Here is a 15635-nt window from a genome sequence, read left to right on the forward strand (position 1 = left end):
TAGTTTAAGCTGGATGCTTATTTGATGGATACCCATGGTAGAGTCTGGTTGCTTATGTGAAGGATACCCATGGTTGAGGCTGGATGCTTATTTAAAGGATGCCCATAGTTGAGGCTGGATGCTTTTTTGAAGGATACCCATGGTAGAGGCTGGATGCTTATTTGATGGATACCCATGATAGAGGCTGGATGCTTATTTGATGGATACCCATAGTTGAAGCTGGATGCTTCTTTGATGGATCCCAATGGTAGAGGCTGGATACTTTTTTGTAGGATACCCATGGTTGAGACTGGATGCTTATTTGAAGGATACCCATGGTAGAGGCTGGATGCTTATTTGAAGGATACCCTTAGTTGAGGCTGGATGCTTATTTGATGGATACCCATGGTAGAGGCTGGATGCTTTTTTGAAGAATACCTTTGGTTGAGGCTGGATGCTTATTTGATGGATATCCATGGTAGAGGCTGGATGCTTATTTGAAGTATACCCATGGTAGATGTTGGATGCCTATTTGATGGATACCCATGCTAGAGGCTGGATGCTTGTTTGATGGATACCCATGGTAGAGTCTGGATGCTTATTTGATGGATACCCATAGTTGAGGCTGGATGCTTATTTGAAGGATACCCATGGTAGAGGCTGGATGCTTATTTGAAGGATGCCTGTGGTTGATTCTGGATGCTTTTTTGAAGGATACCCATGATAGAGGCTAGATGCTTATCTAATTTCTCCTCCTGATACCTATTTTCTGACATTATTGTGATCAAGGTTATTGTATTCAATGTATGAGATGCATTTTATAGTAAATTATGTGTCTCTAAGAATACTTACCAGGTTACATGTCTATTAAACCCTTCCACACCCTTCTGCAAATGCATGCATCCTCATTGATTTATCACTCAGTTTAGACTGATAGTTTATCACTCAATTTAGACTGATAGACATCCAGTTTAGACTGATAGACATCAAGTTGGCAGCTACCTAGCAGTAGAATAAAGAGAAAATAGATAACGGTTTTTTAATGATAGCATTATAAAGTTCAATTTTTCATAAGAATGTAATTTACTTAAAATGTGCTTTTTCACAAAGCTTCAGACCTTTAAAATGCAAGAATAAATATATTCAATGTATTCTATGGTGTATCCTAATTTCCTCCCTCACACATCTGAGTCAATATGTAGAATACATTTGTCTTTCTAAAATACCAAATCTAGGGCGTCTTATAATTTCTACAAGTTTTGAAAATGCAGCATTGTTATGTTTTTGATATTCAAAAGCGTTCTAATATTGATTCCTCTCATCAAATGTATATACATTATTAACCGAGGTGCATTACATTTTTAACCAAGGTTCACTTTATTTTTTTAACCAAGGTACATTACATTTTTAACCAAGGTACATGACATTTTTAACCAAGATATATTTCATTTTCAACCAAGATACATTACTTTTTCATAAACTCATTGATTTATAAAATAGGCAGTATCAAAAATTAGAAGTGATCTTACTGTTATTCTGCTTCCATTTATTTCTCTTTCTGCTCTTTCTCCAAACTTAGATCTTAACTTTACTCCTATGGTGACATAAAACAATTGCAAGGAAGAGCTTACAATTTCATATGCTTACCATAAAGTATTATGATGTGGAGTTGTCCATCCGTATATCCATCCCCTTGTTACCAATTTTGCTTTTTGCAATTGAGTTCTCCACCATTAACAGTTACCAGATTTTGTGGGTGGGTTGCACTTGGGTTGAGGAAGAATCCTGTCAAATTCAGGGTCAAAGCTCAAAGGTCAAGGTTACTGTGTTAATTTCCTTGTAATAACATTAGATCTTTGCCATCTACAGTTTTAAAATAATTGTGGTTGTCCAACTTAAAGGGCAAATAGAACCTTATTATTTTTGTCAAGGTCACTGACAGAAAGAATAAAAATGGTTTCCAGATAATATTATTAGTTTTACATTGTTTATCTGAACCAGACTTTGTAGATGATAGCTGTTTTTCTATACAAAATATATAATACTACACAAAATATTGCCTTGTTTTAATTTCTGGCCTTTAATTCTTTTGCTTTGTTTCATTTAGCTTTGTTTTTCATTTCTTTTATTACTGTAACAATTAACTGACTGTAGCAGATAGTAACACCTTTAGCTTTTATATGGGAAATAACTGAAAAGATGAATAATTTTGTCTTGTAACAGCCTTATTTTTTATTCCACATCATTATTATGTACCTGATGACAGAATATACTCTGATTGATGTATTATAAAATTATTGGTTTATTTTTTACCCAAACAGACTCTTCAGAGACATTTTTCTTCCTGGTACAATGTTGTTTTGGAACGTCAGCTGCAAATGGGGAAAGCCAGAGCCATGGCAGACTGGAAATTACTCTTTCGAACATGGAATGCTTGGAAATCTTTTGTTAGATCACATAGACTAGATAAAGAAACCAAGGAACACGAGATGAATGTAAAACTTACTCAAAGGTATAATGCAGAAAATTTGTCATGTTAGAAATGTTTTGGGCATTAATAAGGTCAACTCACTTATGTATTGGAACCAATTTAGCCACTGGCTTCCTAACTCACAACCAGTTCATACTTCATGCAGTAAATGTGGCAAACCAGTTTATATTTCCGATGTTTTCTCAGCTTTCCAAGAAAAGGAGCTCTAAGGAATCACTTGGGCAAGTTTATAGGTACTTTTTTGCTCTTTTAAATGGTCACTACCTATCATTTCACATTTTACTTCTTACTTGCTATGGCCATCCCAGTAAAACATACTTGGGACCCGGATGTACTTACCTATCAATGCAATTTAGAATTTTCTTATCATTTTCATATGAATTTGTGTAATCAAAGTACCCTAGGATTTATAAATGTATGTATAAATGGAACAGTCCTTATTACAGCACTATGATGGTATTTTCTTTTAAATTGCTGCATAGATATTAACAGAAGTAAAGATTATTTTTAGCTGATAGAAGAACTTAAGCAGTGACCTGAATTCCATCATTCATCCTTCTAACTGAACTTCTCTTAGCATAACTTTATTTTTACTGCTCCAGATTTGCCATAAGACTTACGCTTGTATTGATTCCAAGGTCTAGTTCACCCTACATAATGTTATTCAGCTAATACAGTATTGCCAGTACAGTCAGATATGGAACTCCCATTGCTACTCCACCTGAATGGATGATCATATCTAATCTAATAATATCTAAATGGATTTTCTTTACAAGACTTTTGATCTGGTTGGTCCTAAATGAAACTGGTATCACTCTGACTTCCAGAAATGACCATCATTTCAGCCATCTTGAAAAGCTTGATATCACAACTCAACCTGAAAGTAATAATGCTATTGAGTTTTCAGCAAAAGAATCTTTATGGTATCTTGTTGCTTCTAAGTGGAAATAGTGCTGCTTAAACTTCAGCTTAGGCACATTGGTGACCATTATGAAAATTAGTTATCCCCAATTCTCCTGGATGGATGATCATATTGACAGTTTTCATAAAAAGATTTGTTGTGTTGTCTATCTGGTCCTAAGTAAAAATGATTTGACATCCAGTATGGACACCATAACAACCATCATGTAACTCTTGCTATTGTTTTTTGAACTAAACAGATAGTCAAATCAACATGATGTCTAGATGGTCCTAAATGATGCCAATCTGACATATAATATGGCCTACTCCATCTTTATGGACAATCATATCAACATAGTGTTTTCACCAAAAGACTTCTTACAATGTGTAGTGTGTCCTGTATAAAAATACTGATGTTTCATCTATACTTAACAAATTTTATTTAGAAATGTCTACACCAGTACTGAACACTTGGAAATATTTGGGATTTTGATAATTTCCACATGGAAATACCAGTTATGGCAGCTGTCTGGTAATCATTATCTGCACATCCTACTGTTTAGTTGCTTGGTAGTTAAAGAAGATATGGTCCTATTGGTTTGATAAACCAATCATAACATGGCATAATTGCCACAATTATTTCATATGACTGAAAAAGAGTACACTCTGTCTTCTAAACAAATCTGTTTCTAACTTTATGCCATTTATGAGAGCCATTAAATCTGACATCAAAATGGCTGTTCTGATTAGTGGATTTTCTTGGAGAGCCAATAGCTTTCAATCTTTGCTTTTGGCCAGGAAAAAATTCTGATATTTAACTCTCCCACTGTTGTATAGAGTAACCTCAGTAATACAAATCAAATCAGCCCATGCAGAGGTTAGTCAGAACAACAAAATTGTCTGACATAATCAGGTTTGTGTTCTTTGGATATGTTCTACCATGTGTGGAAAGGATTGAAAATGCCTTTATTTCCAAGAGGTCAATATAAAGGCCTTCTCTTGAACTGTCAACATGCCACTGACCTTTGAGGGTCCATTAGTAAACTGACATTGTCCAACTTGCATTGAAATAGCCAGAGGAGCTGATAGACTTCCTTGGCCAAACAGGATCTTGTTTACACATTCTCTGACACATGAGCTGTACTTTTGTTTGGGAGAAAGACCCCAAATTAATGTTTGTTAAGAGTTCCATATCAAAAGGATTTAGAGAAGGGATTAGATCTTCTCGGCATTGATTATAAAACCCTGAACCACAAATGAGGGAAGTGAGATTGTTCACCTCTTGAACCAAGAACCATACTTAACAAATGTTTTTGAGTTGTCTTCCATGACTGCACCCTTCTCCATGGAGAACATAATGAACTGGGATATAACATAGTTTAACTTCTTACAGAAGGCCCATCTTCAGCATCTTGGTTATAACCTTTTCCAAAGCATGAATGTTTCAGTGTTTTGGGGAGGAAAACATTTAAGTTGATGTTTGTTGAGTGTTCCATACCTAGATGGACAAAATGTTGAAAAGGAACAAGGTCTTGCTTATCTTTGTTGATTATGCTCCACACATTGAAGGAAGTGAGGTTCACGTTATGAACCAAAAACAAAACTTACGAATGTTTCTTATTGTGTTGTCCAGGAATGTCACCATCTCTGTGGCAAAGGTCCTAAACTTCTAATGAAAGCTTATGGCCATGAGAGTTGGTATATAGTATACATCCTCACTGATTCCATTCTCATTGCACCTGTAATGCAGATCTCATTCCCAATAAACTTCATAACCAGAAATGGTCCAGATTAGAAGCCCAGTTTGTGCAGTTTTATAACTTTCTAAACTGTCTTTTACAAGCACAAAACTAGATTTTCTTTTTGAAAAACATCCCATTTCATTGGATTGCTTGTGATATTTTTTTTCTCATGAAAGTGGAGGGGTTAGGAAAACAAAATCCAGACACCATCTGACACAGTTTAGATTATGGAAATGATGACAAAGTATTTTCAGCATGCATCACCAATTTTCTCTTTTGGATATGCCATCAGTATTGATTGCATTATGGAATGCCAGTCCATTGTGGCCAGTTTGTTAGGTCAGATAACTCTATAAATAATGTTTGTTCACTATGAATTTTATAGGAATGGTTGATTGTTTGGCCAGCTGGCTACAGCTGTTTGGTCTGTCTTGGCAGCCAGATTGCCAGTTGGAGATAATAATCTGTTGACCATTGTAAACATACTTTGCTCATTTTTATCGTTGGACTGGTTGGTCAGCAGGTTGGAACAGTGTATCAAAACTTGGATATGTTTTGCAGTCTATCCAGCTGGTTCGGTATGATCGGTACATCCGGCCAGCTATGTGGTCTGGCTAAATGGCTGGCACACCAATTGGAAATAAGAGACTACTGATGACTGTAAAAGGGAGTTAACATGTGAGAGTTTCTTCCCTTTGTCTTTTAATAATAATAATAATAATAATAATAATAATAACAATAATAATTGCTATAACTAGGAGAATTTCATCCATTAGTAGAGCAATCATGACACAGGTAGAGGCAGAATACTCTGCATTTCCTCATCCTAGTACTCATTCTTCTAATGAGATCAGGTAATGTACTTGATGGAGAAAGCAATTTCTTTTGTATAAATTCTGTTTCTCCGATAATACTTACCTGATCACTTTACAAGTAATACCTCACGCCCTTCACCGCAATGCAAGTATCCTTTTTGGTGTCACTCAAGTATAAAAAAATGGATTAAACCAGATATACTGGTAGGCAGCTTGTGGGTAGAAAGAGAAATTAATCTGTAAGAGTTGATTCCCTTTGTCAATATTATATTGACAGAAAGACATCATGACATGTTTCACATGTCATATGAAGAATACAAAATGCATTTATGAAATGTCCTACTAACAACGTAAAAATTAATTTTATTTTGGGATTTTGTGGAAAAAAAGAGATATTATTTGGTATTTTAATTTCAGTTTTGTATCCAGTTGTGTATGTAAAACATAATTGATCCTTGAATCAAGTTGAGATCTGTAACAACCATGAAATGCATAATTGGTATCCCCACAAAAATTGTGAACTGACAGTATTAAATAATGTTCATAAATTTCTTCTAACCTGTGAAATCCATGGTAAATGGTATCCTACAAAAGTTGGTTAACTGTATTTTAAAATATTCATAAATTTCTTGTGAAACTTATATTGATTTTCTTTTGCAATTTTTGTGTTTCAGAAATACACAGGTGGCAGAGACTCACTCTAGGATGAAGCTGATGAGGAAATACTTCATTGCATGGCAGGTGTGGGTCAAGAGTGAGCAGGAACGACGTGAGCTTGAACAAGAGCAGTCCAGCACACGTGAAAAGATGATGGCTCTGCTCCAGGCAGCAGCTGCTGGAAAACTGAAAGGAGAGGAGCAAGGGGAGATCACTCAGAGGAACCTGAAAACGAAGTCAGCTCGAGAGCACGCACAAAGAACTGATCAGAATAAAGTGGTTAGTTCATCAGTCTTTAGTGTTGGTTCTTCTACTTTTATATAATTTCCTTGCTACTGTACATCTTTTTTAAAGATGTTGTCTACAGTTTTCAATTTTGATTTGTGGATTGAGGCACTTCAGTATAAGGAAACACTGAATTGTATAAGATTATTAGATAAAGACCATTTGCATAATTTAGTTTTAAAATTTTCTGCTAATCAGCAAATACTTATTGTTGTTATTAATTTAGGTAAAATGTTAGCATAAATGTTAAATTCCAAACTCTTCAGTACAATGAAAATGACATTTAATCTCCAATCATACTCGCTGATTCAAAAATATATTGCTTATCTACTCCCTTATTTTGAGACTGAAGTTTTACAAACCAAATTGTAATTTTAGGATGACCTCTTTGAACAGTCAAGAAGACCCAAAACCTCACATTCAGATACAAGTCAGGCTACCAGCAGATCCAACAGCCAATCAGAAGCAAGCAGTATGGGTCAGAGGTCAAGGTTACCCCAAGAACCATGGCAGATAACTAGAGCACATTTGAAACTTACAAAGGAGGAAATGCTTAGTTTAGGTGATCAAAGTTTAGATTCTATGGAGAGGTCAGAAATTACAGATGCAAAAATTCGGAAACGCTTTGGAAAAATGCCGTGGATGAACACTCATTATGTAATTAATAACTTTGAACATCGACACACTGCACAAAAGAAAATTTTAGATGAACAAAGGCAAAAGATAAAGGAACAAAAAAGAATTATTCAAGAATTGCAATATAAAAACAAAAATGATGAGCTGCAGAAAGAACTGAGTGAGCAAAGAGCATTGCTAGAGAAGTTACTACAACAACAATGGACACCCTCACCTAGACCATCTGGGACAGAAAAGATTAATGCAAAGCCTGTTGGACCAGGAGTGAACAACATTAATAATAGCAACAATACTAGACCATCTGGGACAGAAAAGATCAATGCAAAGCCTGTTGGACCAGAAGTGAACAACAATAATAATAGCAACAATAACTGTATCAGGGAAAAGCCAAATTCTATACATCTGGTGACCGATTGCAGTGATGTATCATCTGTGAGGTATTTTGATGCTTTTATTTTCTTTTTGATGAAGTGATCTTAGTGTTGATTATAGTCGTCATCAACGTCTTGTCAAAATTTTGAGCAGTATGTGGCAGACAGTGACCATTGCAATACACCAAAACTGTGCAGATGTACACAGTTGTGAATAATTTTTATAAATAATATAATCAATATTGATTCACAGATTTGGGTGTCCTTTTGTTCAAGCTTGTTCTTTATGGCAAAGTTTGTGAGTAGGTTAGTGTGTCAGGACACAAAGTCAAGCAAAGTCCAAGGTCCAGTATTGTGTACATTTATTTAAAAATACGAAACCATCATTACTATCGGTCACCTGGTCTAAACAGCTATTCTAATTTTGTCATTAATTTCCTATATAAATGTCATGTATATAATAATCAAATGCTTTCCCTGATCAGCAGCCAGACATTTCCTAACCAAAGAATGGTTTCTGATTGTTGCCATGTGTTCACTGGAGCATATCATCAGTGAACGAAAACTAAACTTTACTATGTGTAGTGGAAGTATTAGTAAAAATATTCTTCATTTAGTTAATTGTGCATTCACTGGCCTATAATTATTACTGTTTTAGATAGTTCTTGTTGTTATTTTTATTATTATTATTATTATTATTATTATTATTGCTGCTATTATAGAAAATTATCTGGGATAAAATGTATTGGTATACCACTGTACACTAACAGATATAGAGTACTTTTCCTCCTTTTGTAGGTCAATACCAAATCAGTTGCCATTTTAAGACAGGAATTGCATCAAAGATTTTCAACCAAATACTTCCATTAAATATAGCCATGTAAGGTTTTGTAAATTCAGTGCTTTCTTTCATGTTTATTGTGTCTTGTTTGTCTCTGTTTTGTAATTGCTTTCAACAGTGCTTATGCAAGTTATAGTTTACAAAGAAAACTCTTTAATTCTGATTAAGCTTTTTTCTTTCAAAATCTGTACAGTACTCTTGAATAACTCAAAATTAATCACTGTACAGTACTCTTGAATAACTCAAAATGAATCATTTGAATACTTGGTATAACAGGAAAGACTCACTTAGTCCCACTCTTGGGCATTTTCTTGTCTACAGCTCAGAAAAATTTAAAACAATAGTAAACTCAAACCCAGAGTCTTTGCCTGCTGTGCTCAAGTTTTGAAGTTGTACTTTATTTTTCTATTTCTCAAATGCATCTTAACACATTAGTTTTTCTTGGTCCTTTATTTCTGTCCATGGGCCCCGAGTGGCTGAGTGGTCTAAAGCGCATTCTGTTACATTTCACTGCCATCTCAGCTCTGTCTGTGTGGGTTTGAGTGTCGGATTCGGCCAATGTGGGTATGTGAGAAAGCTTGCCAGTAGCTTCTTGTGGGTCAGTGGTTCTTTCTGGGGTTTTCCCAGGTTCTTCCTTCACCATTAATACTGGCCACCATGTATAGCCTATCATGTGCTGAAAAATTGCGTTAAACCCCACAACAACAACATTTCTATCCAATTTTACTGATTTTCTTTGCCTGCTTGAGAGTTTAACTACAGTGTAACATGTCCAAAGGAACATTCAAGGAACTACAACTTTAACCTCAAATGGACAGATGTCCCATACATATAGATGCACGTAAAGGGTAGGAGAAAGTGTAAGTAAATGTATGAGAATTGGGAAGGGATATGATGCACCTAAATAGGTGTCTTTTATGTGGACTTGTCTGCTGAAAGATATATTATGGGATAGCCTGTTATTGATAACTCATTCTTCCGTCAGAAGAAGTGTGTTATTGCTATTTCTAAACCACTTGGATGTTTACCATGAAACTTTACACATATATTCATTTATGTATCTAGTTGGTCCTAAATGAACAAAATGCCACTTGGACATTTAATGATTTCTTATCATTGGAAAGTTATAGAAAGCTTGGATTATTAACATAAGACTAATTATTATGTTGAGTTGTTCCTGAAAATTATGTTAATCTGACCTCCAATATGGTTTCCATGGTGGACATCTTGAAAATCTTTTTATTGTTACACCTTCTAGATGGATGATGATATCAGTACGTTGTCTTTCAATAAAACCCTTCTTACTGACTGCTCCAATGCAATGGATCCTTCTTGAAAATCTTAATATAACTATTCCTTCTAAATGGAAGTCATATCAACATGGGGTAATCGCCAGAAGACCTTTTGTGCAGACTAATTAGTTCTTAATGATTTTATGTCCAATATGGCCACCACATTAGCCATCTTGAAATTTTTTTTGTTTCCCTAAAAGATGGGATTGTTTCAAAACTTAACAGTAAAAATGAAGAAAGAGCTATATCTTGGATTCCTGGAAACTCTTTTCAGCCAGTAGAGTATTAGTTCCTTTGAGAGACTCTTGTTAAAATTACCTAATATTGTTCACTTGGCCTCAATTGCAAGACTTTTTGATTGATGGAATGATTTTCCCATATTTAGAGTCCCACATCCAGGTGTTAGAGTCCAGTAATAATCACTTTTACCTTCTGTTATATGTTTACACTTATTGTAGGTAAGCAACCCTTTACCAGAAAACAATGCCATGTCATGGGTGAACTGCCTAAGACATAAATGTGAACCTTTTAAATATGGTGTCTTGTCATCTCCTTTTCTGAGAGAGTTAAAGTCCTTTTTTGATCAACTTGGATCTTCTGAATAGATATTTCTTGTTACCTGCAAAACTCAGTGGCATATCAGCATTTTTTAAGACATTGCAGTTTATTTGATAGACTTTGTCTCTTTTACTTCTTATTTGACAGAGTTGTTGGACTAAGCAGTCAATTTCATAATCTTTATTTTAGAACTTGCTTGTAAGAAATAGATCAGAAATCTTTCAAATTATTTGGATGTAGTTTTCTTTAACACTATCAAATAGTTTGTGACATGCCATTTAGTGGTTTCAGCATTTTTAATTCAGTTTTGACAGAGCTGTGGGGTTTGCTGACCGATTTAATTGGAGAGACCACTATACCATATCTACAGTTTTCTTCCCATTTATGTGTTCACCTTTCATTACTTGTCTATTCAGATACTTTATAATTTATCACATGTGAGATGTTTTACAAACAACAAAACTAGTACCACAGTGTTTGGTGGTTTGCCATGAACCTTGATAAATATTAAGGTCATTACCTTATGCACTTTGCTGACACAATTTTTGTTGGAGTTTTCTGCTTTTGGGGTTTTGTAGCAGGGTGTGACATAATCTTGTTGATGTACCTTTGGATAAATTGCCATGAAACTTGGTCAATATTATGACTATCACATAAAGATGCAGATATTGACCAGTTATTTTGTTCCTGCTGGTTTTGTTAGAGTTATTGCCCTTTTTTGTGTAGTAGCTTAATGCATTGTTTGACATAATCTTGTTAGCATAACGTGATAGATTGCAGTGAAACCAGGTAAATATTATGGTTTTGACATTAAGATGCACTTATCTGCAAATCACTTTGCTCCCACAATTTTTGCCAGAGTTAATGCCCTTTTGTATCTTGTACTTTGTGCAGTATATAACAAAATCTCATTAGTACAACTAGTCTGCTGCTTTTAATGTATTGGCATGAAACTTAGTAAATATTATGGTAATCACCTGAATATGTGCATATCAACAAATCACTTTGCTCCCACAATTTATGTAAGCGTTATTGCCCTTTTTGTATTGTAGTTGGATGCATTGTATAGCACAATCTCATTAACTCATCTGGTCCTGCAGTTTTTGTGGATCACCATGAAACTTTGTTATATTATAGTTGTCATATAAAATGCACATATTTGCAAATTGTTTGCTTCCCAGATTTTTTAAACAATTTTGTTCATTTAACAGGATGCAGTATATGACAAAATTATGTGAATGCAATTATTTTTTCACTTTTATATCCCAGTCAAACATAGTGCATATTATTGTCATCAGAAAAGAATTAACTTGTTCACAGATCATTGTACTCACTCTGTTTTCAGAATGGTTATTTGTGGGGGTGATGCACTGTAGTTTCATCTCCTGCATGAAGTAGCCATAGGGTGCTGGAGAGGCAGGGGTATATTTTTATGAGCAAATAGCTCCCCATTCCTCTAGATATATTTTCAGGAGCAAATAGCTCCCCATTCCTCTAGATATATTTGAGACAAATATCCAGTATCAATGACAACAACCTAATATTTTTAAAACCAGATTCTGTGAATTATACTTTCCTGGATTCAGAAAAGACAGCATATTTGAGATAAGAGAATTTTGTACTTGTGCTTACTGGCAACATAAAATGTTATTGCTGCTAACAGCCATTTGTTAATACACAGTAGTCAAATAGGTAGAGATGTTGATTATTTACTAACAGATTTATCCTTTATTATTGTTATTGTTATTATTATTGTTATTTTTATTATTATTATTATTTTTATTATTATTCCAGAAAAAATGAGCCTGTCACATCCAGGACTGATAGATCTGACAACACTTCAGCTAGTGAAAATTCCAAGCATCTTGTTTTACTCAAAAGTAAGACTTCTTTGCAATATCAGGCTACACTAATTGTAAAGAATGTGAAAACATTATTTATTTAAAATGCTACCTTGATGTTGTGACTGAAAATCTTAATATTGACATCATGTTATATTACTCAGTTACGTAGAATACATTTGATACTTGCAAATATCTTTACATTCTACAAACTATTTTCTCAATTTTGAGTCACCCATATTGACTTTATATGTCCCAAGCTATATAGTAAATCACCTTGTTATTTGAATTAAGAATATTTACAGTCCTATGACTATGGATTGTGCTGTATTGGGAATAACAGTCATGTACACCACTGTCTTTTTAATCCATGCCCACATAACTGGTTAACCCACATACTATGCACGGATAACTTGTAAACCCAAATACCATGCCCAGATAACTTGTAAACCCACATACTATGCACAGATAACTTGTAAACCCAAATACCATGCTCAGATAAATTGCAAACCCACATATAATGTGTTATGATATATAGATACCCCCTTTTTTAATTGGTAGTATATATATATATATATATATATATATATATATATATATATATATATATATATATATATAATGACAAATTAACGATTTGTTTTGCAAAAATCCAGTGATACTGAATATCCAATATTCACACATTTTGATATTAAAATGTCTAATTGTCTTGTAATATTATTATAAAATAATAAGAAATATTTGAAAATACCACCCTCTGAAAGTTTATACTGACATAAAACTGCTTAGTCCCATAGGTGATGACTACAGTATCAAAAACTTTATAAAATCAGCGGATAAAAAAGTGACTCTCCTTACTCATCATCTCAGCTCTTTTATTTATATCTCTTGAGGACTAAATAGTACTTTGACTTCTAAGTTGTTTTTATTTTGATAACTGTTGAGGACTAAATAGTCCTTTGACATGATGACACATGCTTAATAACAGATTAATTGTTTCCAGTTGCTTACAAAACATGAAAAGTGCCAACATCAAGGTAGTGTCCTCATGTTGGGTCAGCCTAATTTATTGTTGTAATTACATGCATAGATAGACTTAAGTTTGAGCCTTTGGCCAATCCATGGTTTATTTTTGCAAATTTATAGTGATATTTTCAAATAATTTGTACATTCTAATGAAACTTGCATATTTTTGTCTTTTTCTCATTTTTGCGATAATGTTTTTGTGTCTGGACACATTTCCAGGACTATACATGTGACACATGCTGACCACATTTATTAGTACACACAGCTTGGTGTTATGCCTAATCATTACCATATTTTATTCATAAAATAATATCTGCTGACATTTAAATTTGCTGAGGATGTAACAACTGGTAATGTTGGCTTTGGCAGGTTATTAGTGCCATGCTAGTGTAAAGCTTTTGTTTTCCTGCATTTCCTTACAGTGGATACACATGCTCTGACCATGATTGGGAATTAACTGCAACTTCACTGATATACAAACTTGTTAGTACTGCATGTCAACTTGATTAATTAAAGTCATTCACAAATTGTCAAGAAAAGGTGATTTTGAGGATTTGAGGACATCGAATTATCATGTTAACAGAGACGGTAAAATGGATATTTGTGATGGTAAATATTATCACTCCCCCAATAAAATATTGTTATCACAGTGCTAATCAGTATATGGGATGGTGTGCAGAAATTGGGATATAAATAACAGTAATATATGAGGAAATTGTCTTTAAAAAATGTCATTCTTTATAGTTTGACAACAGTGTTTTCACATTAGAATGGCTTTAGTGTTTCTGACAATAAAAGATAGATGTTACTACACCAGATTATTACATTGAACCAATCCGACAACAAGTCACATCTGTGCCTTGTTATAAATTAGGTTATAGGTGTACTAACTTCTTAATGTTTTCTTAATGTTTTAAATTATTCTTTAACCATTCTTTTTATGTAGGAATGGAGGAAAGAGCAGCAGAGAGGGCCAAGTCCAAAGCAGAGAGAGATGCTAAGCGTAGAAAAGCAGAGGAAGAAAGATTGGTATATAATATTTCACCATTATACCTTATTGCTACATTATGAGCTTCACAGTGCTATATTGCTACGTTATGAGCTGCACAGTGCTATATTGCTACTTTATGAGCTGCACAGTGCTGTATTGCTACGTTATGAGCTGCACAGTGCTGAATTGCTACATTATGAGCTTCACAGTGCTATATTGCTACATTATGAGCTGCACAGTGCTGTATTGCTACATTATGAGCTTCACAGTGCTATATTGCTACATTATGAGCTGCACAGTGCTGAATTGCTACTTTATGAGCTGCACAGTGCTGAATTGCTACATTATGAGCTGCACAGTGCTGAATTGCTACATTATGAGTTGCACAGTGCTATAATGCTACGTTATGAGCTGCATAGTGCTGAATTGCTACATTATGAGCTGCACAGTGCTGTATTGCTACGTTATGAGCTTCACAATGCTATATTGCTACATTATGAGCTGCACGGTGCTGAATTGCTACATTATGAGCTGCACGGTGCTGTATTGCTATGTTATGAGCTTCACAGTGATGCATTGCTACATTATGAGCTTCACAGTGCTATATTGCTACATTATGAGCTGCACAGTGATGAATTGCTATGTTATGAGCTTCACAGTGCTGTATTGCTACATTATGAGCTGCACAGTGCTGTATTGCTACATTGTGTTACACTGCTGTATTGCTACATTAAGAGCTACACAGTGATGTATTGCTACATTATGAGTTACACTGCTGTATTGCTACATAGTAGAGTTACACTGCTGTATTGCTACATAGTAGAGCTACACTGCTGTATTGCTACATAGTAGAGCTACTTGCTGTATTGCTACATTATGAGTTACACTGCTGAATTGCGAAATTATGAGTTACACTGCTGTATATCTACATTATGAGTTACACTGCTATATTGCTACATTATAAGCTGCACAGTACTGTATTGCTACATTATGAGTTACACTGCTGTATTCCTACATTAAGAGCTACACAGTGCTGCATTGCTACATTATGAGTTACACTGCTATATTGCTACATAGTAGAGCTACACTGCTATATTGCTACATTATGAGTTACACTGCTGAATTTCTAAATTATGAGTTACACTGCTGTATTGCTACATTGTGAGTTACACTGCTGTATTGCTACATTATGAGCTACACTGCTGTATTG

General features: G+C 34.5%; 1 protein-coding gene across 1 annotated transcript in view; it reads left to right on the forward strand.

Annotated features, from left to right (window-relative positions):
* The window catches only part of LOC149796043 (uncharacterized), a 66357-nt gene that overhangs the window by 23212 nt on the left and 27510 nt on the right, over positions 1 to 15635 (forward strand). Inside the window, exons 8-12 of the mRNA XM_089965960.1 lie at positions 2301 to 2491; positions 6602 to 6863; positions 7248 to 7942; positions 12362 to 12447; positions 14381 to 14463. Of these exons, the coding sequence (XP_089822086.1) occupies positions 2301 to 2491; positions 6602 to 6863; positions 7248 to 7942; positions 12362 to 12447; positions 14381 to 14463 (1317 nt within the window). The remainder of the gene's footprint in view (positions 1 to 2300; positions 2492 to 6601; positions 6864 to 7247; positions 7943 to 12361; positions 12448 to 14380; positions 14464 to 15635) is intronic.

Source organism: Sinohyriopsis cumingii, chromosome 7 (assembly GCF_028554795.1).
Source record: "Sinohyriopsis cumingii isolate HCF-2022 chromosome 7, ASM2855479v2, whole genome shotgun sequence".
Taxonomy (NCBI): domain Eukaryota; kingdom Metazoa; phylum Mollusca; class Bivalvia; order Unionida; family Unionidae; genus Sinohyriopsis; species Sinohyriopsis cumingii.